The sequence below is a fragment of the Azolla caroliniana genome, unplaced genomic scaffold (genome assembly GCF_043228905.1).
Source record: "Azolla caroliniana isolate FFs.n. ecotype wild unplaced genomic scaffold, voAzoCaro1.0.p SCAF_1, whole genome shotgun sequence".
Classification (NCBI taxonomy): domain Eukaryota; kingdom Viridiplantae; phylum Streptophyta; class Polypodiopsida; order Salviniales; family Salviniaceae; genus Azolla; species Azolla caroliniana.
In genome coordinates this window covers 30,246,883-30,270,665 of record NW_028230436.1, presented here as the reverse complement: position 1 = coordinate 30,270,665, position 23,783 = coordinate 30,246,883, and the positions used below count along the sequence as shown (strand labels likewise).

Below are 23,783 nucleotides of genomic sequence, written 5' to 3'. Positions count from 1 at the left end.
ACAAAGTATTTTACCGTGGTAAATTATAGACTCCCTTTGGTTATTTGGGTGGGTGTCTAACATATTACATGCCTAATCAGTCAAAATGCATTTGAGTTATAACATCATTTCAAAGGAATTCAGATTCTAACATGACATGCCAAATGGCTAACATGCAAAGCCCTCTCTTGATTCTCTTCAATCAAGAGAGATTAGTGAAAGAGGACATCTGATATGGATTGTAGCTTTATAAAGCTCTTGCATTCCTATGTTACTCCACTCTTTGCATATGTAAAACAGTAGAGAGTTTATAATCCTAACATTTATTACAAATGGCCTATCAACAATGTAGTACACACTCAAAAGGACGCAAGCATCCAATGTTATCACAAGCATGACATACAAAACGTGTGGATGTTTTGCTCAGTGAAGCACAGCTACCATTATATTTTGATTCCCTGTGAGCAGCGAATGCCATAGGAGTAAATTGATGTGGTGTTCCTGTTTTCTTGTCATTTTCCACAGGCTTCTCAATTTCTATAGTACTACCAAGTAATAATAATTCACATTACACGACGAGCAAGAATCACAACGATGTGAAGCACTTCCACTCTTATTTGCTTGCATATAGGAAATGAACTATGGGTTTAGAAAAAACAATTCTCTGATTTTTAGATGAAGTTCGAAACTAAAAAATGAAGACTGTATGCACTATTCTTACAAAAACTGAAGTTTGAAAAAGATACTAAACTTTTGAAACAATGTGAATGAACTCTCTTTTATCCTTTATCTCAGTCTGTACAAAAAACTTATCAAATTTCTGCACTCCTAAAAACAAAAAGTCCAGCTCATAGAAATATACAAGATTCTGGATTTCCAGTTTATGGAAGAGTTGCGATATATAGTAATAGAACTGATAGGTGCTGAAGTAGGGGGGGAAACAACTAGAGATAGAAAAAATGTACCAAGTCATTTAAGGAACTTTCATGAGTATCATGCCAAGATGTTCAATATTTTTGTATTTATCTGTCTATCCTCTCATACACCAGCAATGAATGTATAACACCATACCAAAATCAATGTGAGCAAGTTTACTTTTCCAGATTATCATGTTACCTAGACAAAAGAAACAACCACCCTGTTTGTGTTTGCTGTTTCCTAATATCAATATGATAACTTTCTGATTAGATAAAACCATGGTTGGAATATATACACACAAAATACAGCATTCCATGACCTGAATGATGTTGAAAACAAATATACTAACCATGTCACATTAGCATGCGCAATAAACCGAGCCCAAGAGCCGTTAATGAGACAATAGTACCTATGTATAACAAGATTTATGGCATAGCCAATTAGACCACAGTACAGTCACATTATGAAGTGAACTAGTTATCTTAATTTAAAAGTTATTTCAGCAAGTTGAGCATTAATAATTTTGTTAGTGATATGAACTTCTCAGCTGAGAAAAACTAGAAAACCTGTTGATTTTCATCTTACCGATTCCATATTTGATAACTTCGTATTTTGCTGCTTCAACCTGAGTTTTCAAAGCATGGATCTCCTGTTCACACATGGCCCTGTTACAGATCCAGAAAGGCTCAACATCGTATGAAACTTATAACTACCAAATGTTATTTTCACCCGATCAAGTTTATTTGTTAACTCCGAAGTCTCTGCACTTTGCTTTGATAAGTCATCTCTTGTCCGCCTGAGCAATTAAACATAATATTACAATTTAGAACCAGAAAACTTAATCAGTTGTACACAGTAGTTGAGAAAAGGTAACTAAAATGCCAAGCAAAATTTTGATCTAACCATTTGTAAATACTTGCAACACTAAAATATAATCTTTATGCTAAATTCCTATAAATTTGAGTTATTATCTCCAAATTTCCTACCTATGCATGACAAGGAAAGTTGGAAGATCCATAAAGAGAACTCTCTGAAAACACTGGTTTTAAAGACAAAGACTTACCCTCTTTCTAGGTTGATATCTAACCTCTGTGCCGCAGTAACCTTGTCAATTTCATACCTGGTGCCATCATTCAGCTTTCTAAGAATTTAAAAAACAGCATTAGAGGCAAAGGAGCAATCTCACACCTTTGACGCACCTCAAATCACTTCGCATTTTCTCAACATCGGTTTTTATTCTTTCAACCTCACGTTGTAATAAAGATGTTTTATATTCCTGAGGTATTTAAGAAAACAGCGTAATGAAACCAATCACTCATATTTCCTATCAATTGACGTAGCAAAATTCACATGATCCACCTCAGGGTGGCGCACCCCCGCACATACCAACATTAATAGTAAAAGTTAAAGTTTATATACTACATTTATAGTTTTGATGCACAATACACTCAATTTTTGGTAGAGAAGGCTAGCCTTTTAAATACAATAGTTATGATTTTGACACACAATTCTTCAGGACAAAGCCTAAGATTTTGATTAATAAATACTGTAACCAATGTTTAGATGCACAATACAGTAGGTTACAAGAAAAGGTGCTTATGCACATGAAACAGTTAATGAAAAAAACAACTTTTTAAACACTACAGCCATAGTTTTGATACAGATATTAACAAGAGAGCAAAAATGTGTGGGTGTATGTATGTGAGTACTTGCGTAGTTTGTATTCCTGCTGTAACCTTTGCCAAAGCCGCTTCCTGCAACATTTCATTCTGCAGAGAAAAAGAATTCACTGTCAGGACAGACTGTTTAATATTTTCTCGACATAAAATGAGATTTTTGCAAAATTAGTACATGTTAAATTTGTCAATAGTAAACAAAAATGCTGGCAACAAACTAGTCTAGGAAGGCATTTGATCGACTTAGGAAATGATTTTTATGAGACATGCTCACATGACTCCTCACATTGATGGCATCAAGACAGTGAGTCAGCCTTTGACTAAAGGAAATATTTGCTTCCACTAAAATCTCCACTCAAAACTATTCAATTTGCCCATTGGAAACATTCATAAAGGGAATGGAAACTGACATATGATTATAAATAAATTCGGCAGAGTTCCACATTATTTCTGATGCTTCCAAGCACGAATATTTGTAAATGGATGACATCCAACATAGATATACGAATTTTCTATAGATTTCTAAAATTTTATGCATGAAAATAAAACCCCTTGGATTCATAAAGAAAAGACATTTCTTCCCTTACCTTCCTGCATAGCAGACTTACAATAATACAGGATATGCATATCTTTACCTTCTGCACATAGGTCCTGGACAATCAAATACAACATTTATGCATACCAGTGTTTGAAAATAAAAAGTTATGCCTAAAAGTAAGAAAACCTTCAGTTATAAATTTCAAATATTTATCAAAACAAGTATTTACAACTTGATTTCCAGAATTTGCAGGTGAGACTTACTATGTACGCAAGTGTTTTAAGATCCCATATGTTTACCTTCTATATAGAAGGCTAAGCATAAAGGTAATATCGTCTACCTATCAAATTGGATAAAAGGCTACGACATGCATTTAATTATTCAAGCCTCGTGTGCAGAAGGAAAGGATAGATATTTCTTTTATTATTAAATGCCTATTGTACATACATGATAAAGGCAGTAAATATCTTTGACTTCTCTGTACAAGGACGAACATATAGCTTGTTTTTATGCATGAAAAGCCGAGAACATTAAAGGATACATTCATATATTTACCTTCTCCATATCATCACACGTAGTAAAGGAAAAGTATGCTTACTTTCTGCATATCAGGCTTGGAAACAAAGGTTTGGGACACATTGTCCATGCTGTCATTCAGAACTTCGATGATTGCTGCTGTCACTGCCTCTGCCTGCTTCGGAGTCAATCCTTGAGACTCAAGTCTACGGACCTGATATGAGATAACCAAACAGAATAGAAACGTAAACATCCGACATCCACGAAGAAGAAGAACGCGTGTATGGGAAATTAGATGAAGGGGGAGGATGGAAGCTTTGACAATGAAGAAGGATAGTAAAATGGAGGATTTGAAGAAGAAGGAGAAGAAGCAGACGATGAGATTCGAAGAAGGAGAAGAAGAAGAAGAGGATGAGTGGAGGATTTGAAGAAGAAGCGGAATGCAAAGAGTAAAGGGATAATAACAAAGAAAAAGGAGGATTAGGAAGGAGAGAGAGGTAGGGAAGATAGCTTTTAACTTACGAGCGCGAGGGTGTCGACGAACATGACCTTCTTGCTTCCTTTGGAAGCAGAGACGAGCTGCGAGACATGGCGGATGTAGCTCCAGTTCACCATAGCTTTGCTTCTCCTTCTGCTACCTTTCAGTTTCTCCCCCGCTCTCACTCAGACTGTGTCACACGAATACACAGAGGGGTATTTCCGTAAATTTCCCAAAATAGACCTCCCTTCCTCGTGTTTGGCCGAAACCCATGAAAAAAACTCTCGTATCTCTCTTTGTAGTTGCCTTACCCTAGTGGTAAGTTGATAACACTACAAGCACTATGCCTTGGGTTCGAAACCCAATTTCCTCACCTCTCTATTATATACTTCATATTACCTTACCCTAGTGGTAAGTCAATAACACTACAAGCATTGTGTCTTGGGTTCGAAACCCAATTTCCTCACCTCTCTATTATATACTTCATATATATCTCTATTTCACTAGATGCCATTGTGGAATGTAGGGGTTGAACCTATGACCACCTAGTCTCCATTGGGCAACCTTACCAATTGAGCTACATCCATCTGGGTTCTCTCTCTCTCTCTCTCTCTCTCTCTCTCTCTCTCGGTTTGCAGAAGTGCCTTTCATTCATTATACATACCATCAAAAGTCATAAAGAGATTGGATCCTTTCAATGGTCAACTACGCCCGAGCCATGTCTCATAGATCGTGATTGGTCAATCTCCCCTGGACGTTCAGTACATACCTATCTACCTCTCAGAAGTCATAAAAAGAGATCGGATCCTTTCAATGGCCAACTACGCCCTAGCCATGTCTCATAGGTTGTCATTGGTCTCCCCATGACGTCCAATACATATCTATCTACCTCTCAAAAGTCATCAAGAGATTGGATCCTTTCCATGGGCAGCTCCGCCCCAACCATATATCTCATAAATCATGATCGGTCTCCCTTGGACGTTCAATACATATCTATCTACCTCTTGTGCTTCACACATGGCCTCTTCTTTGCAGCTTTTCTTTTCGCATCAACTATCTTTCTGGGTCAAATGATTCACACTCACCAAACCCTCCTCCAATCCTTAGATAATGCCTTTGCGTTGTTTTATTGTGTTGCGTACACACATTTGAGTGTGTGTTATCGAACAGAGATATAAGTCCTCATCCGCTTTTATTTTCTTCTGTTTGGGGTGGTTGCATATAGAGGACCTACTCCACTTCATCTCATTTTTCCCAAGCAAAGAGGACATTATTTCAAAAAGAAGTTTGATTTGAATACGATATCATTGTAAAGTTGTGCTTAAGGTTGATAGCAAGATACAATAACAAATGTTTGAAAGCCTTTAGACACATATACATACAAACACATAATAGATATATATGATGCAATATTGGATGGAGTACGAAGGATTGGGGCATGGAAAAAACCAAGATCCATGCATTGTGGTGCCCACTACTCAATGGATGCATTCCCCTTAAGTTAAAACATTTTGTATGTGCCCAACAATTGGTTAGGTCTTGGCAAGATGCCTTATCTTTTTTGAGTGGGCAAAGAGCTTTGCAATTCATCTCGAAATGAAATGCTCGTTTCTTCTTGATTGTTGCATTGGTATGGAAAAGAGAAGTTGTGATCTCCATTCAATCGTTTGTTTTGATTGGGAGTTGTAGAATTGGGGGATGGAGTTGATATTGAAACTCAAATGTTGTTAAATTTTGAAGAGCCTAAACTATGGTTATGTATCCCCTTGATTTATGGATTTATTCGAGAGATATACCATTGTTGCATGAATCTTTGCCAATGAAAGCAAATGATGCTCCTTCGGTGGATTGATGGTTAAAGGATGGTATGCGTTTGATACATAATCTCACGACAAATATATCTCATCATCATGCAGTGGCATCATGGTCTTAGAATATCACCTAAAGTAGAAAATGTGTGGATTGTATCTAAGTAAATTGCAAGGTTGTGACAAATATTGCAACGTGGCAAACATTCCCATTTGCCATTTCGTAGCAAAGGTATTCATACAGAGTCATGATTGGTGGGTTCCCACTAGGTCAAACCTTAAGCAAATGAGGATTGGAGTCAGGTCCATGTTTCTTTTGTACCATTCCATTGGAAGGCAATATACATAGGTTCATTAAATATTATATAGCTCATGTCAGTTGGAAGTACTTATCAGAGATTTCACAAGTGTTATCTCGTTGTTATTCTAAGCCTCAACAATGTGTTCTTGCTCAGTATGTTCAAAACGGTCCAAATGATGAGCTAGAGAACTCGTTTCTAACTTTTTTTTTACGATATTGGAGGGTTGGAACATGTTTGGAATATGTAGAATTCTTTTATGTTCGATGGCAAGCATGTGGTGAGAGGCCTATGTTAAGAATTTGAAAGGCATTCCTTCTCACGTGGGATAAGTTCGTCGAATGCATAATATTCACGTTCTCTAATGTCCTTACATACAGGAGGGTGTCCCTCTCTACATGCAAGCATGCATACAAACATACATACATACAGATGATGTGCATGCATGATACATGGGGAGGGTGTTCCTCGCTACATGCAAGCATGCATACAAACATACATACATACATATGTACATCAACATGCATCAGCATGCATGCATGCATGATACATGGGCAGGAGAAGCCTAACAAGTTACATAATAAGGTAGAGAAGGCTTTAGAAGTTAGTATGTATGTATGTATGTATGTATGTATGTAAACAAGAAGAAAGAGTGGGTTTCTTTACATGCAAGCAATTGATAATACAGAATTGCGTGTCTTTTTTTTTTACCCAAACAAAGAGAAGAAGAAGAAGAAGAAGAAGAAGAATAACAAAAACGTGTTGCCCACTTCCCTCGGCATGCAAAACCACCTTCCTCCCTCCACATTCCTGCTCATCCCTTTCTTCCTCTTCTTCTTCTTCTTCTTCTTCTTCGCAACAGACTTCTCTCCTGTTCTGTTCTGCGGCTTCTTGGCTCGAGAAAGTCATCCGATTGCTAAAACGGTTTCGACTTCCACACCACAGGTATGCTAAATTCCAATTTCAGCTTGATTAACGTCTCTTATGATCTTTTTCTTAGTCTCCTCACTTGGAAACAGATGGATAATGTTTCTGCAATAGCATTGTGTTCTTGGTTTGATGTGCGTGTTGCACAAATATCAGGTTGATGAAACAGTTATTTCTTCATTTTTGTACTGTCTATGCTTAGGTTAGTCTAGCCCCGTAGACATGTGTGACACCCTAGGCTTGGTTTCTTCTGCTCTATAGTAGACCTAGGAACACACTTTTCTCTCTTCTCGTGGCAAGGTATATCAATCCGATCGGTATGCAGTTTTCTCAATCATATGTTTCTCATGTTTTTATAGTCATCTGATTGGACATGTCGACAAAACCTTATTTTTCTTCCTCTCTTGGGCACAGTCACTTCTCGCCACAAGTTGTGCAAATCTGATTGACAAAATACGGCCTTTTCCATGCTTTTAGTCATCTGATGAGAGTGCCTGAAAACCTTAGGGTCTCTTCCTCTCTAGAACCAGCTTAGAACCAGCTTAGAAACAGTTTCAGCTCCAGCAAGCCTGAAGGTATGCAAATCTGTTTAGAGAATACTGAGTAAATATGGGAATACTATTGAGATCTTTTTTTCACCTTATTTTGCTTATGCTTGTAGTTGTCTCTGCTGGAAATATTGGGAAAGATAGTATTTCTCCTTCGTTAGAGACATCACTGAGGAAATTCCTGCTGATATCCTAGAAAGCAGCAATTTCTATGCCCTTCAACCTAGCAAAGAAAAAACCTGATAAGAATTCGGTATCAAATTTGGCTCTACCTTTCTTAGATGTTGTTTTTCATATGAAACATTTTAATTACAAAAGAATGACTTGCTTTCTTGCAGTCAGGAAGAAGATCTCACTTTGAAGTAGTTAATGGTCAAAGTTAAGAAGTTGTTGAAGTGATCATTTTGACTCAATGCATGAAGAGTCCAAAGCTCTTCACGAGGGAAGAGAAGGTCCTGTGGGTAAGATGAATAATCCTGTTGTATTGCCGTTGGAAGGGTCAGATATGACATCAACAGAAGGAAATGGCCACGGTAGCGATGATCCTAAAGGAAGTTTGGTAGGCGATGTAGTTCCAGTGTTAAGAGGGGAAATAGAGGAGGGTAGCGAACCACCTCCAAAGCAAATGGAAGAGACGATCTACGAAATGGATATAAAACATGTTCCCTATGTACGTCATGATACATATGGGACGATGGGGAAGGGAGAAATTTCCTTATGTGAGAAACTAAAGTTGGTTTTCGCTCTTCTAATATTGGTACCAGTTAAGATAGTCTTACTCTTCATGATTGTGGTTACATACTACATCATCTGCAGATGTTGTACCATGTTTCGAACTCCAGTTCAGAATGGTGTTGGCATCGATGATGATGATGGTAACTCTGGTGTGATTCCTTTACTTAGGACAGAGAGTGAGTTGAGTGGAAATGGGGAGGGTGAGGAGGAGATTTCAGATCCAATGGTTGTAGCCAAAAGCCAAGAGAATTATGCTCATTTGACTGGCATATGTCGGAGAATCATTGTGTACACAGGGCGTTTTTTTTCGAGGGCTATCCTTTTTGTGTTAGGTTTCTACTGGATCACTATTATTCGAATGGACACCAAGCAGTCCGAACAATTGAAGGTAAGAATTGTAAAATCTTCCGACAGCAAGTGGATGGAAATTTGAAGATGTGAAAAGGCTTCATTTTTTAATTTAATAATAATGTTTTTGCTTGAAAGGTTTCCCTTGTTGAAATATGTTACGACTGAGCTTTTTTGTTGAATATGTTTCTGCATGTTTAGAAAGTGTTCACTGTTAAAATATTTTCAACTTAGGAGAGAGAGAGAGAGAGGGAGAGAGAAAATATATAGAGAGAGATACAATGTATATATATACAATATGTCTGCATGATGCTGAAATTCGTACGTTAAGAAAATTTATAATTGTATATATATAGAGAGAGACAGAGAGGGAGAGAGAAAATATATAGAGAGAGAGATACAATGTATATATATATATATATATATAGAGAGAGAGAGAGAGAGAGAGAGAGAGAGAGAGTATGTCTGCATGATGCTGAAATTCGCACACATTAAGAAAGTTTACAAAACATGATAGTGATTGTTGGTATGGTGTTTTGGGGTAAGAAGATATTCACTTTTTGTGTGTAAGATGGAGCTCATGCACCAACACAACGGGGCATTAAAGCAACAATGTGTAATTTCTGGCTTGCATTGTGGAGACCAATAATGAAAGAAGATTAGAGACCAAAATTTATCTTTATAGGACACTGGGACAATCAGCAAGTCGTATATGGTTCTCCAGTTGCCTGAGAATCAGAAATTAATTGACAAAATAAAATTGGGCAAGCTTGATCACTATGGCAAGATGCGGATACTGCATTTGAACAAGACTCCAGAAAACTGCTAAAAAAGCATTTCAGGACAAAATGTTGCAGGTGCCACCTGCTTGGACCATGACAAGGAAAGTTGTCTATAACTGAGACAGTAATAAATTGTTCTCTAGGAAGAACTTGAGATGTTCTGTGCGCGAACCGTGACAAGTGGGTCTTATTTCTGTTGATTCAGTGACTACCATGTGTTATGGCCAACTAGAAACAAAAGAATCGACTAATGAAGTCTGAAGGAAGATTAGAGACTAACTCTTATATTTGCAGGCCTTGCAACATATCTCATGGTTATGCTGATAGATGCCCAAGAAGACTACATAAAGTCCAACTTTTCCTATTTGTATTGGGACATTCCATGAATCTTAATACTCTTCCTATTTGTATTGGGACACTCCATAGATTCTAAAGAAGACCAAAAGAAGACTAGGGTAGAAAGACTAATAGAAACAAACACTCTTATTTATTGGACATGCACAAATCTTATGGTTATATGAATACATGCAAATGAAGACTACACGAAGACCCACCTCGTATCTGTACTTCTTTGTATGGGACATTTCATGAATCTTATGGTCATGAAGATCTAGTTGAGGAAGGCTGCATGAAGACCAACTCCATTATGTGGCGGAAAAGTTATGATTCAATTTGCTGAAAGTTACATCATCATGCTGTGAATATTCTTTGCCAGAAAATTAGGTCTTGTTCAGAGTAACATCTCCCATTGGCATACTTACTTTGCACATTCATTAAGAAGAGGATTGTACACTGAGTTAGCAGTTGCAATATTTTCTCTTGGAGAAATACATTTTGTAATGTGTTGACATTAGTTTTTCTTACTTCATGGCATTGCTATTTTGCTATTTTGTACCTAATTTCCTGACAATGATGAATAATTGTTCAAGCATCACTATAGTTTGACTTGAGCTCTTTTTTCCATACACCTACAAGACCCAATATCTATTTCTTGATTCTGTTCCAAATTGTTCCCTCATAACCTGGGGGAAGGTGTAATACCCTCACCCCAGAATTTCATCACTTACAAAACCCAATATCTATTCTTGATTCTGTTCCAAATTGTTCCCCCATAACCTGCGTGAAGTTGTAATTCCCTTACCCCGGAATTTCATCGCTGTCATTTATAGTTGAAGAGTATAGTCAGCGAATCACATGGTACTTATACTGCATGCTCATTCTCGTAAATCTCTAACCTCAAGATGGAGTTTATTTCGGGGCATTGGACTGGAAGCATACACTTTCGACATCTGACATAGACCTAATGTCGTGGTTCTTCATCTCAAAAGACATCAGTTCTTGTAAGCTTTCTTCAGGAGCTCAAAGCTTTCTTGCCTCTGTAGGTATTTGAATATTGGAAACCAATAGCACTGATCCAAATTGTTCTATTTCAATAATTATTTGATCATTTTTATTTTCCATATAATTAAATAAATGTATTGTCTGATCTCAGTCACAATCTGTAATGATTTATTTTTGAATTTCAGCTTCTTGTCATCATCGCAGTTTAATTCAACTCACATGCAACATAGCCCTTGTCGAGATGTGACCACACATCTAGGAATTAGTGCCAGTCTGTGTCCTATATTTTCCATGTCTTCACATTGTTTCTTCATCTTTTACCTCCTTAATGGCAGTGATATAACACAGAAATACTTCTGACACACTTTGTAATGAACAGGATGGAGAGATTCCAGACAAGATACAACCTGGTGCCATTGTTTCCAATCATGCCTCGTACATTGATATTCTTTATCACATGTCAGCCTCATTTCCAAGCTTTGTTGCAAAGGTATAATGAAGTGTTTAGTATATTCCAGGTCTGAACTTGAATAAATTGAGAGTATTTGGGGAGAGCTCATATGTATTGCTATAGAGGGAACTAATATGGATTTGGTGATTGGCATGGTGACACTGCACATGTTTGGTGACAAAAAGAGATCAGTCTCCAAGTTGCCCCTTATTGGCTTAATTAGGTTTGTTCCACGTTCACATCTCTTTGGAGGTATCTCTTCAATGTTAATTATGAAATTAGATAGTAGATAGTTCTTGATAGTCGATTATGTTTTTATAGCAAATGTCTGGGATGTGTTTTTGTTCGGCGTGAAGACAAACCCTCAGATTTTAAAGGTGCCGCAGGTATGAAATTTTTAACATAATCTAATACAATATTCTTCACTTTTTATCATAGCTCATCTGAAAAATGCTTAGCACTCAAGCAGCAGATTCACGTAATCAATCACTTTCTTTAGCAGTGAATTATGTTTCTAGTGAAAACATGCATGTAAGATTAGAAACATTCAGAAAGTAGAGGTGTATCAATTTTCCCACCAATGTTGGGATAACACATTAAGGGATTGTTCTAGGTAAATCCGAGATACTACTTCCAGGTTAGTTAATGGGGTATTGGGTTAGACCATTTCATGTTGATAAGCATTTATGCATAATATTTTGATTCTCTATTGTTCTATGGCATGATCATTAGCATTTATAATAACCCAACTTTCTGTTTGTTCCCTTCAGGCATAATTACTAAGAGGTTGCAAGATGCTGTCAGTGAGAAGAATGTGCCATTAATGATGCTCTTTCCTGGTAATCTTCACTATTTCAATTATTTCCTAATGTTGAAAGTTGTTCTTTCTGGTTTGGTATGTTTTAAAGTCTTGACTTTTTTTTATAATTTAGAAGGAACAACAACAAATGGATTCTATCTCCTTCCTTTTAAGACAGGAGCCTTTCTTGCAGGCGTCCCAATTCAACCAGTTATTTTGAAATATCCGTACACACGATTTAGTGCTGCCTGGGATTCCATTTCTGGTGTAAGTTCTGTCTGTAATTTTCAATTGGGGTGAGTGGTTTGTTGTATAATACATAAACTCCAGTAAAGTTTTTGAAATAACTAAATTTTTGCTATTTGTTCAAATACCCGTCATCGACCTCTGAATCAAAGGAAATGGGTATGAACTCACCATATAATTTCTCAAGACTGAGGTGACCGCAACACTTGGGGAAATAAATAGGGTATTAGCCATATAATTTCTCTACTGTTGGGTAGACTACAACAGTTTTATTAACTTTGTAATTGCTCATGAGCTATGGGTGTTTTGGAGATTTTCCCTATATACTAGAATCTTATGGACTGCCTTATAGATCTTATGTACAACTTAAGAGAGACTGATGAAAATTTGTAAACTTCTATATGCTTTTCATCCACGCCTACTAAGATCATGTTCATGCTTGCTATGCTTTAGGTGCATGGACCTACTACTGAGACCTTTTAGATCTATGGATCAGAATAGCAGTACTTGGAAGGCAGGGTGAACTGGTTGGTACATATACCAATCATATGGGGAAAATATGGATTTTTGCCTGACTCAATTGATTTTTTTTCATTATGAAAGTTATAGGACTCAATAGTATAGTAGCTATTTGGGGAACTAAACACATTGTAACACAAATCACCTCTAATGCAACCAAGTAAATATGCATCTTCCCCACTCTTACTAAGACCATGTTCATACTTGCCATGCACACGTTGCATGAACCACAACCGAGACTGTTTAAATCTATGAATCCGAATAACTTTACTAGGAAAGAGTAGTGAATCGCTTGGTACAAATACCCATCATATGGGATTTTTTCCTGATTTAATTGGATTTCATTGTGGAAGGTAGAGGAATCAATAGTATCTTGGCTATTGGGGGAACTAAACAACTTGTAACGTAAATCATTTGTGCATTCTCACATAATTTGTTTCAGCAATTCTCACAGTCAGGGGATCTTCATTTGTTATATTCAGTCGTGAAATAAGTTTCTCATGGCTTTACATACTACAATGCCTACCCTTGTTTGGGCGTCCAGCTTAGGCTTTTATTAGTGTCACATAAGATTACCTTTGCAAGGCTACATTGGATGATATTGTTCATCCCATCTATCTTATATGCTCAAATTTTCCAGATTAGACATGTTATTCTACTGCTTTGTCAATTCGTAAATTGGTTAGAAATCCTGTGGCTTCCTGTATATGTTCCATCTGAGGAGGAGAAGGCTGATCCGAAGTTGTATGCTAGCAATGTGCGAAAGCAGATGGCTTTTGAGGTGAAAAATCATCTTTACTACTTTAAATAGAGGATGAAAGTTTACAATGTTGTAACTCATGATGAACTTTTTCTGCAGGGTGGTTTGTTTCTCTCGGAAATTGGTTTAAAAGAAAAGCGGATATATCACACCTTCTTAAATGGTAAAGGTTCAACAACATCAGTTCTGCTTTATAAAAACTCCATGAGACTTTGGAAATGAATCCTCTGTTTTTTCTTGCAGAATATGAGTCTTTGAAAGATTAGGAAGAGTTGAACACAAACGTTGTTGAACGCCGTATGCGTCATACTACATGTAATTGGATACTCCTCCAAAGTGTTGTACATTTAGTATTTTGCTCCCTTATCTTTATTGTCAGCGGTATTGCTTTTAAGAGTTCTTGTCTTCCATATGAAACGCGAAACATTTCGTTAGGCATGGTACACGTTATCTATCTAGTATGATGTTTCTTTATTTGGAGGTGGTGGTTTTAATTTTGTGAGTGATGTTGTGAAAACCATGGGGGTTAAAATTAGGTAAGTCGTAAGAGACAACAATGTCAAATAGGAATCGATAGAAATGTAGTTGTGTGTTATTTTGCTTGTAGATGCCATAAAACATGCTTAATCACAATCTATCTATACTTTCAGTTAGCAAATGCCACCAAGGAAAGTGCCCATAAAACATGCTTAATCACAATCTATCTATGCCTTCAGTTAGCAAATGCCACCAAGGAAAGTGCCCATAAAACATGCTTAATCACAATCTATCTATACCTTCAGTTAGCAAATGCCACCAAGGAAAGTGTGGTGTTGATCACAATAGTCTTATCATGTAGTGAGGCCACATTAGTCAAATCTAATTCAAACCACTTGAAATTCTAGGTCTATGCAGTCTTGTGTAAGGGTAATTTGAGTCTTGATTTTATGGGGGTCTTCGGAAAGATTGGCTAGGAAAAATTCCATTGTATCCAAGATTTAAGTTTTTATAAATTTGACATTGCTTGGAAAAATCTTAGAGGAATATCAAATTTATATCAACATATGTTGTATTGGGAAAAGTTTAAATATTTACAAAATATGTCTATAATCTATTAAACTTAGATTTATCGTGAGATCTAATGTTTGCATTGAGAATTTCAAGAACCCTTACATGATTGAGTCACATCATCGAGATCTTAATTGTAGATTTTAGGGACCATCATGCAATTTTAGTTTGTGAGATGTATGTGCCATGTAATACTAGTTTTATCAATTATTTCACAAATCTCTTGGAATGTGATATGATACTTTTATATTCTTGGGCATATCAAATGAGGAAAATGGAAGGCATCGCCATTATACATTATATAAGAAGATCGTGCATGCAATTTTCTAAGATTCAAATGCATAAACATGATGGCATAATGAGGTTTGTCAAGCTTGTAGACTCAAGTAACACGAAATAAATTTAATATTGTTGTATATGCATGGATGTGCATGTACTTATGGGACAATGAATGGTGTAGCTATAAAATTGTCGTTGCAAAATACTTTAGTCACATTGGTGAGTTTACACCAAAGCATACAACTCATGATTTTTAATTTGTAAATAGTGCATTCAAATATTTTGCTTAAGCTATAGAGGTTAACGTCCAATTTTCAACAGTAAGATGGTGGTCAAGAAATGGCAAGTCGTGGGCATATTGGTGGTGCAAAAAGTGATCATACCTATGTTCAAATTTTCTTTACGTGGAATGCTTATTGGCAAAAAAAACTAGAGAACATCGTGTGCGACGTTCTTAACCAATCAATGAAAGGCTTTACTTACTTAAGCTTGAATGTTCATGAATTTTTTGCGTTCATGTTTCAATATATTGGATACATGTCCATGTCTTGGCTCAATCTTAATGCAAAGTCTTGATGCTTCACTCAATTAATTGACTCCTAGCTTGAGAAACAATGCATATGTCCTCGTATCCTAGTTCAACTCCTCATTTTGACAATCAAGAAAGAAAAAATCCTCATTGCTTGATTAACACAAACTTGATTTGTTGTTGGATAATGTGATACAACCTCTCCAAGTGGGAAGGGAGGGATAGAAATCAAGGTAATTATATGAAGCTTAAAAGTGTATAATGGTATGTTGTTAACAAGAATTGATATTGGATTTGAAACCTTGTAGAGCTCGTTTTTAGTCTCCAAAGTGCATAAATGACCATAGATAGATTGGTCACAAATCATGGGCATCTAGTATCTTATGGAGTTTGTTCACGTAGGGAAACAAGGCATCAAGATTTGTATACTTCCAACTTCTAGAGCATCTATCAACTAAAAAAGTGTTTTCGTAGTTGCCAAACAATATGAACTTTCTTTGGCCCGTTGTTTCCCTTTAATCTATTCACTATTCAAGTTTCGCCCTTGTCAACCTTAGTACGTTTGTCACGATGTTCAGAATGCCCTATTTTTTATGTTTCTAATATGACATACTATATATAAAGATTCTTTGTGGATTTACCATTTCCACCTCCCTTTGAGGTTTCTGTAATAATATATGCAATCACCATATATTTAAAATTGTACTTCATGAGTCCTTATCGAGAAACTTTGATGTGGAAGGTTTCATACAAATAATAAAGTATCCCATTTTCACCCATGTTCATTGTGAGAAACAAAAGAAATTAGCGACATGCAATATTGGTTCATTAAGTCACAAAAAATTGACACCAATTCCAATATTAATGAACATACAAATCACAATGTTAATTATATTAGTTGCTATGGTACATCCTCTTATGTGGCCAAGCATAGTGATTATTGCCAGCTTTGTTAATGATACTATAATTGACACCAATGCCAATGTTAATTAACGTACAAATCACAATGTGAATTATATTAGTTGATGCAGTTGCCAATACATCCTTTTATGTGACCAATCAATGTTTTCATTCATTGATTTGAGTAAGAGGTTCTCAAAACTAGTTTGACGTTAGAAAATAAACACTTCTCTATGTACAAGGAGAAATTCGTGGAGTCTAGACCGATATAGAATCTTAAGGTTAAGGTTTCTTGTTTCAAATTATGTATGTCCTTGTTGTAAACAATTTTATTTGTCGCTTGACCGCCAACTCCATTGCATGTTTGCAATAGCTATAGGCACTCATGGAGCATTCACAAAGATTATACAACCCAAGAGAATCATGCTTTTGTTGAAGGAAAAGGGGTTGTTGACATATCGAGGGATTTTTTTACTGCATTTGCAACAATGCTACCTCATTTGTATATTTGATTGCCCAACAACTTCATGTGATCAAAGATTCTATTGGCCATGTGTTTGCATGTGATACATTTATTCATTGTTTTTTTCACATTGATCGTCTTAAATGATAGTGTTTTATGGAACAACTTATAGTGAGACATCATATTTGTTTTTCTCTCAAAAAATCTGGAAAATACTAATAAACTAATATTCGATAAATAGAGCGAATTGTCCAAAACATTTTTCTTTAAACATACAATGTGATAGGAATTCAAAAAGATATTTGAATTAATTACTTATGGACAAGTGCTCGGCTTTAGCACAAGTCATGTTTTTGCGAGCAAATGGTGAATTATAGCAACAATGGTGGGTTAGTATATAGGTAGAAAATGTGATGCCACAACAAATGGCTACGAGGAGATATTCTGAAATATTATATAAAAACTTCAATAGCCTATACAACACCGAAGACTCAAAACTCTTGCACGACAAGGTATCTCACCATGTTAGGCTCAAGCTTCGAAAACCAAAAGTATTTAGAAAGTCTTTGGACTTAACAAAGAGTTAGACCAACTTGGTAAAAGTAGACATCCTGTGAAGAATCAAACAATGAGTATATACTAATGATGGGAAAAACATTACCAATAGGAATAACATGCTAGATCCACGAGAAACATAAGCCCACTTTGCACAATGAAAGGTGATGGGGCATTGGGAGCAAAGAATGAACAAGGAATGCTGGGAATACAATACGTATGCTACTTTAACAACCACCCAAATAGTGGAGACCATGCTACATACATGAGTTGTGTCTAAGATGTAACGATAATAGTAATCTTGATGAGCCATTTATGGGAAGACAATTTAAATAAAGAAACTATGCATTGGCTTTGATATACTTCTTGAAGTTGGACATGACTTGTAGAATTGACTATATTCTAAAGATGGAAAAAAAATCCAACCACTTTGTTTTTGGAGATGCAAGATTATTGTATACAACAAAAATTATGAAATACATATGGTAGAAAGGTTCACATTTCATATGAGAAAAACACTACTTAAACTTAAGAAGCAATTTTTTGAAAAATAGAAACACATACTAATTTCACATTCAATAGCTTTATATCTCAAATAGTAATCCTTTCCATTAATTTCGAATTTGATGATAAATAGTTTCAAACAAGTAATGTCAAAACAATGGAGCACCTCTCTCAAAAAAATGATGTGGTTGATTGAAAATACAAAGCATTTATTAAAATGCACATGGAATGAAATTACAAATGCAACGGTGAAAAGCATCAATGACGTTGATTGGGTCTGCAATACATGTTACAGAGATATCATAGAAATTCACATATGGTAAATACATTAGAAGTGAATTACAATGCTACAACACACCAGTGAGCTTTGATTGAAATACTATCACCAAATATTATGTATTAGGACAGACAATGGAACATTTAAGATGTCTACAGTAGACCATGGGACACAACACACCAACAAGGCTAGATTGAAAGTGACACTATTTCTTTGGTGGGCATTGAAATGCCCAAATAGCAAATATTGGGTATTATGTAGAGAACATTACAATATGATAAGGAAATTCAATTGCCATGCAATCAGAAAACATTCTTGTTTCAAAGGACACATGAAATGACAGGGACACAACACACCAACAAGGCTAGATTGAAAGTGATACTATTTCTTTGGTGGACATTGAAATGCCCAAAGAGCAAATATTGGGCATTACGTAGAGAACATTACAAAATGATAAGGAAATTCAGTTGCCATGTAATCACAAAACATTCTTGTTTCAAAGGACACATGAAATGAGAGGGAGCTAATGTTGCATGTATATGAAACTCAAGAATACGTCATATATGCCTTGTTGACGTGCAATCCCTTTACAAACGAATTGCGCCGTTAAACTCCTTTCCAATCTTGAGATCGGATATAACTTGGGTAAAAGAAAATGTCTTACTAAAGTTTTTTCTTAGCAATTTCAAGTTATTATCTCGTTTGTTTATAGGATCGCCAAGCGAGTGTACTCGACATGTGAACATGGTCGACTTGCAATGCCCAAACGTGCGTGTCAAGACATGCATCTATATAAAAGAGGGGATAAATACTTGCCACGAGAACATAACATTAGCGACGCCACGTTTGCCTTGCGGTAACTGAACACTACAAGTTAAGGGTGATCACGAAATGAGACAAGTGAGAATAGCATCGGAACATTCATTGCATGTCTGAGTGGTTACATTAATTGGATTTGAACCCCTAAACCCCTAAACCCAAAATCCTAAACCCGAAACCCGAAACCCGAACCCCTAAACCCTAAACCCTAAACCCTAAACCCAAGGGCAAGGCCGAGAAGTATGGGCAATGGCACTTCGCCTTCTTCTTCTTCTTCTTCTTCATATGTCTCAAGTGTTTAGATAAGTGACAGTGTGTGTGTGTGTGTGACTACGTTTTTCTTTGTTTTTTTGTCGTTGTGCCGAAAGCAAAAAAAGCAAGAGAGAGAGAGAGAGAGAGAGAGAGAGAGAGAGAGAGAGAGAGAGAGAGAGAGAGAGAGAGGAAGAAGACCGTTTTGGGCAATTGAAAAAAGCAAGGAAAAAGCTCCTCCTCCTCCTCCTCCTCCCCCCATCACTGATCAGTAGTAGCAAAAAGCAAAACAAAAAAGCCACATTTACCGCCAATAAAGCTAAATTGAATGCTTTTTAATTTTTTTTCGTTCTTTCTTTCTGCTTAATCCAAAAAGCGTTTGCCTTCTGGTTTAAAAGAAACAGTATAATAAACGTTCCTGGGCTTCTCATATCGATCGATTCGCACGAATTCCTCTGTGTTCTACATAGAGAGAATCCATGGCTCCTTCTCTGCTTTGCCACGATTCCTCTGCTCTTCATTCTCCTCTCTTATCTCCCCCCCCACCACAAAGAAATTCCCACGCCATTAAAGCTTCTATTTTTCTTCTTCTTTCTCTCTTGCTCCTACTCGGTTGCATTTTAGCCATCGTCTTTGACTCTTCTCTTTCCTCTTCCTCTGGCCATTCCCAAGACCAGTTCGAGCGATCAGGGTCTATTTTAAGCTTAAACATTGCAGGTAAGTTTTTCTTCTCCTTTTCGATCTATATTCTCCGCATCAAACCCTGGAAACCCAGATTGGAAGCAAATAAGAGCAGCACGATCTAAACTGGGTTCTTTTCCGTTTTGAATTTCACTTCGTTTTCTGCAGATGGACTTTATTCTTCTTCGAATTCAAGTTCAAGCCGTGGCAATGGCGACGGTGGAGAGTTTCCCTTCTTTACGCCAAAGAGTAAAGAACTCACTAAGTCTCATCAGGGGAAGGGGAGACCTTACTCTTCTCCATGGAACGATACTGCACGCGAATATCTACGCACTTCCTTCCATTTCCAACCAGAGCACAATTGGATGAATGGTATACATATACATGCATATACATATATATATGTGCAATGGCATAGACATAGGCATAGACATAGACGCATGCATAGGCATATGCATGTACATGTACATACTTATATATATATATATCTGTTATGTTCTAATCATAATTACCCTTAATCAACTACTTCTATATTTTTCTTTCAGCCAATCATGGTTTCTAATCTTGTCTTGCTGTCTGAATGATGTTTTCATATGCTGATCGACTTGGGGGGTTGGTCTTTGGTGATGAATTGCGAGTGAAAACACAGACCCCAATGGTAAGCAAGCATTTTTCCATGTATCCTTCATGAAATTGTAGTGTAACCAAGTAAAAAGAAACACTGAATTTTACACGACATTCTGCTTTAATGATATGGATCTTAAGTTTCTTAGGACTTTGTGTTTTGATGGATTGTGAATTTTTTCGATGATGCATGGATTCTTCCATAATTGCAGCTCCATTGTATTATAATGGATGGTATCACCTATTCTATCAATACAACCCACATGATGCATTCTGGGGGTTGATCTCATGGGGCCATGCAGTATCGGTAGATCTGATCCATTGGCTATACTTAGACTTAGCCATGGTTCCTGACGAATGGTATGATATCCGAGGAGTGTGGACGGGTTCAGCCACTTTCATGGCCAATGGAACACCAAAGATACTATACACTGGATCAACAAATACATCAGTTCAAGTCCAAAACCTCGCTTACCCGTCTGACCCAACTGATTTCCTACTCCGGAATTGGACGAAAGTTAGTCAAAACCCAGTTTTAGAGCCACCGAATGGCATCCTTTCCACTGATTTCCGCGACCCAACCACAGCTTGGCTTGGAAATGATGGCCTTTGGAGAATGGCGATCGGATCGAAAGTGAATGATACTGGTATCGCGTTGATATACCAAAGCTCTGATTTCCTTAGCTGGACACTTCAAGATGGATATTTGCATCAAGTTGAAGGGACTGGTATGTGGGAATGCCTTGATTTCTACCCTATTCTTAGGTCAGGATCGGATGTGGGCGTGGATACCTCGGCCTATGGAGAGGATGTGAAGCATGTGATTAAGGCTAGTATGGATAATACCAAGCTTGATTTCTACACAATTGGAACTTATGACTATGAGAACTATACCTTCTCGCCTGACTCTCCACCTGCTGATCTTGGGCTTGGGTTGAGATATGACTATGGCAAGTTTTATGCCTCAAAGACGTTTTATGATGAGAATAAGGCGCGGAGGATTTTGTGGGGTTGGATCAACGAATCGGATAGCTTGCAAAATGATATTGAGAAAGGATGGGCATCTATTCAGGTAAGGAAATGCCTTCTTAATGTTTGAAAGGAAATCACTATCAGCTCCCTTCAAATTGTATCTTAATCAAATGATTTTTGTCTCTTGAAGGCTCTACCAAGACAGGTTTGGTTCGATAATGCAACACAATCGAATCTGATACAATGGCCAGTCGAAGAATTCTCAGATCTTCGCAGATCCAATGTGTCAGTAAACAATGTGGTGCTAGAGAGTGGGTCTCTATTTGAGGTTTCCGATGGCTCGGGAGCTCAGGTAAAATTCTCGGCCCTCATGACACCTCGTTCATTTCGGTAGGATGAGGATGAAACAGATAGATAGATGATTAATTCAAGCTAGGATGGGGATGAAACAGATAGATAGATGATTAATTCAAGTAGTGCCAATAGAATTGAGAAAAGAAGAGGATAGGCCTAAAAATGCTACTTCATTATTAATTCAAATTAGGATGAAGAGGAAACAGATATATGATGAAATCAAACTAAAAATTTCGAGATTATTTTTCTGGCAGTGGGATATCGAGATAACGATCGACAACCCGATACCATCTTCTTCCTGGTCATCATCAAACGATACAAGTAGTGATCGTCATGAAAGATTTGTCATTAATGACGATGATGAGGCAGTATACAGTTGTGCGGAGGTGGGTTCGACGAAGCAGGGTTACTATGGACCCTTTGGATTACTTGTTCTCGCCTCAGAAGATTTGCAAGAGCACACATCAGTCTATTTCTACTTCACTTACATTGATGGCAAATGGGCTGCTCTGGTGTGCAATGACCAATCCAGGTAGTTATGTTCATAAAACAACTATGGATAATGTATATATTATGTAGGGCATTTTTATGAGCAAACGATTCAAATTTGATGGGGTTGTTTTTCTGAGTTCCATCCATGCTTGGTTTTCTTTCAGATCAACCCTAGCAGAAGATGTGGACAAATCGATCTATGGGTCTTTTGTTCCTCTCCTAGAGAATGAGACCACTCTTTCTCTCCGTGTTGTGGTAAGTTCAAATAAAGAAACCATGACTAATACTATTTATCCCAAGAGATGATAAACGTTACAGCATTGCCAAATCAATCGAATCAAACATTAAATTTTAGCCATTTCTCTCTCAGTACCACTCATATTGATTGAAAATTTCACTTAAAAAAAAAAAATCTGTTAGAAAATTAGAGAAACAGCTAGTTAAAATCAATTTATATCATAAATTATATGAAGAAGATGTTTTGAATAGCCTTTTCCTGATATATTTTGGGCTAGTTTTTTTTTTTAGTAGTTTTGAAATTGGAAGGGGGATGATCGACGAAAGGAAATTGATCCAAAAATTGGAGTCTAAGAATTATGTTGTTTGTTTGTTAAGTGTAATGGGAAAAAAACTCAATTGTTTTTAAGCGGGTATGAAATTGGATTTGTAGGTTGATCATTCAATAGTGGAGACATTTGCACAAGGAGGCAGGGTATGCATAACATCCAGGGTCTACCCCACCATAGCTTTGGAGGATTCAGCAAAGTTGTTCTTGTTTAACAATGGCACCACACCCATAAATGTCCAAAATCTGAATGCTTGGCAAATCTCTAAGGTCTACATGCACCCTTTCTTTGCTCTCCAGTAGTAGTAGTAGTAGTAGTAGTAGTAGTGTGATGGTGGTTATATATAAGTCTCACTCAGCTCACAACACCCCCAAATCACCCAAAACCTGTCTTCCTCCCTCCCATGCCTCGCGACAACCCTAACTTTGTCCGGCCATGGCATATTTCCATTCATTATTCATTACATTGCCTCAAATTGTTTTCTCCCCATTAATCTTTATATGAGTGTTCCCCAAGGAAAAGCCATGATGGAACAATCTTTTTTGTTTTATTGAGGAAGCCACCCTTTTTTAATTTGTTATTAGCAACATCGCCTCACTTCCATGTGATTATTGATTGGAAGGGGTCTGGTGTATTCATTCATGTTTTAATAAGAGAAGACATTCTTATGACCTAAATAAACGCATGGCGTGAAAGCATTGATTGCCTTTACAAGAGACTTTCTTCACTATATCCGTAATTGAATCAGTCCTGAACGATTTGCATGGTTACCTTATTTGAAATGCTTTGGGATATATCCTAGAC

At 36.9% G+C, this 23,783-nt stretch overlaps 3 protein-coding genes and 1 long non-coding RNA gene across 10 annotated transcripts; 3 read left to right on the top strand and 1 right to left on the bottom strand.

The window, feature by feature from the left end:
* Positions 1 to 730: 730 nt before the first annotated feature.
* Positions 731 to 4,321, bottom strand: LOC147869625 (uncharacterized). Of its 5 annotated transcripts, none has more exons than XM_087331469.1 (10): positions 4,150 to 4,290; positions 3,710 to 3,841; positions 3,161 to 3,224; positions 2,607 to 2,666; positions 2,097 to 2,173; positions 1,961 to 2,017; positions 1,627 to 1,693; positions 1,483 to 1,546; positions 1,247 to 1,306; positions 731 to 1,095 (listed from the first exon to the last, which is right to left on the bottom strand). In XM_087331469.1, exons 2-9 carry the CDS (start codon positions 3,763 to 3,765, stop codon positions 1,251 to 1,253), a joined length of 501 nt encoding a protein of 166 aa, XP_087187595.1. In that variant the 5' UTR covers positions 3,766 to 3,841; positions 4,150 to 4,290; the 3' UTR covers positions 731 to 1,095; positions 1,247 to 1,250. The 5 variants fall into 5 exon arrangements, with proteins under 5 accessions (XP_087187595.1, XP_087187604.1, XP_087187611.1 ...); XM_087331478.1 differs by having other exon boundaries at positions 3,182 to 3,224; XM_087331485.1 differs by having other exon boundaries at positions 3,209 to 3,224.
* Positions 4,322 to 7,604: 3,283 nt separating this feature from the next.
* LOC147869624 (uncharacterized) lies at positions 7,605 to 8,105 on the top strand. Its single transcript, XR_015531044.1, has 3 exons — positions 7,605 to 7,714; positions 7,801 to 7,940; positions 8,026 to 8,105. It is a non-coding gene; the product is annotated as an uncharacterized LOC147869624 (long non-coding RNA).
* Positions 8,106 to 8,114: 9 nt separating this feature from the next.
* Positions 8,115 to 15,361, top strand: LOC147869623 (lysophospholipid acyltransferase LPEAT1-like). Of its 3 annotated transcripts, XM_087331424.1 has the most exons (10): positions 8,115 to 8,810; positions 11,273 to 11,383; positions 11,530 to 11,567; positions 11,666 to 11,730; positions 12,115 to 12,183; positions 12,277 to 12,410; positions 13,549 to 13,689; positions 13,768 to 13,831; positions 13,912 to 13,983; positions 15,286 to 15,361. In XM_087331424.1, the coding sequence occupies exons 1-9, from the start codon at positions 8,154 to 8,156 to the stop codon at positions 13,932 to 13,934; spliced, it is 1,302 nt and encodes a 433-aa protein (XP_087187550.1). In that variant the 5' UTR covers positions 8,115 to 8,153; the 3' UTR covers positions 13,935 to 13,983; positions 15,286 to 15,361. The 3 variants fall into 3 exon arrangements, with proteins under 3 accessions (XP_087187550.1, XP_087187559.1, XP_087187542.1); XM_087331433.1 differs by lacking the exon at positions 15,286 to 15,361 and having other exon boundaries at positions 13,595 to 13,689; positions 13,912 to 14,062; XM_087331416.1 differs by lacking the exon at positions 15,286 to 15,361 and having other exon boundaries at positions 13,912 to 14,062.
* A 5,160-nt stretch (positions 15,362 to 20,521) lies between these two features.
* On the top strand, positions 20,522 to 23,303 carry LOC147869622 (acid beta-fructofuranosidase 3, vacuolar-like). The gene is made up of 6 exons (XM_087331405.1): positions 20,522 to 20,629; positions 20,808 to 21,667; positions 21,758 to 21,919; positions 22,176 to 22,453; positions 22,578 to 22,668; positions 23,084 to 23,303. Exons 2-6 carry the CDS (start codon positions 20,939 to 20,941, stop codon positions 23,279 to 23,281), a joined length of 1,458 nt encoding a protein of 485 aa, XP_087187531.1. The 5' UTR covers positions 20,522 to 20,629; positions 20,808 to 20,938; the 3' UTR covers positions 23,282 to 23,303.
* Positions 23,304 to 23,783: the final 480 nt, after the last annotated feature.

Coding starts and splice junctions, on each gene's coding strand:
- LOC147869625 (XM_087331462.1), bottom strand. CDS start 4,242: ATGGTGAACTGGAGCTACATCCGCCATGTCTCGCAGCTCGTCTCTGCT. Junction 3,842..4,149: donor TCGTCGACACCCTCGCGCTC/GTAAGTTAAAAG, acceptor ATCTCATATCAG/GTCCGTAGACTTGAGTCTCA. Junction 2,667..3,709: donor CCAAGCCTGATATGCAGAAA/GTAAGCATACTT, acceptor TTTTCTCTGCAG/AATGAAATGTTGCAGGAAGC.
- LOC147869623 (XM_087331424.1), top strand. CDS start 8,154: ATGAATAATCCTGTTGTATTGCCGTTGGAAGGGTCAGATATGACATCA. Junction 12,184..12,276: donor ATTAATGATGCTCTTTCCTG/GTAATCTTCACT, acceptor TTTATAATTTAG/AAGGAACAACAACAAATGGA. Junction 12,411..13,548: donor CCTGGGATTCCATTTCTGGT/GTAAGTTCTGTC, acceptor CAAATTTTCCAG/ATTAGACATGTTATTCTACT.
- LOC147869622 (XM_087331405.1), top strand. CDS start 20,939: ATGGTTCCTGACGAATGGTATGATATCCGAGGAGTGTGGACGGGTTCA. Junction 21,920..22,175: donor CCGATGGCTCGGGAGCTCAG/GTAAAATTCTCG, acceptor TTTTTCTGGCAG/TGGGATATCGAGATAACGAT. Junction 22,454..22,577: donor GTGTGCAATGACCAATCCAG/GTAGTTATGTTC, acceptor GTTTTCTTTCAG/ATCAACCCTAGCAGAAGATG.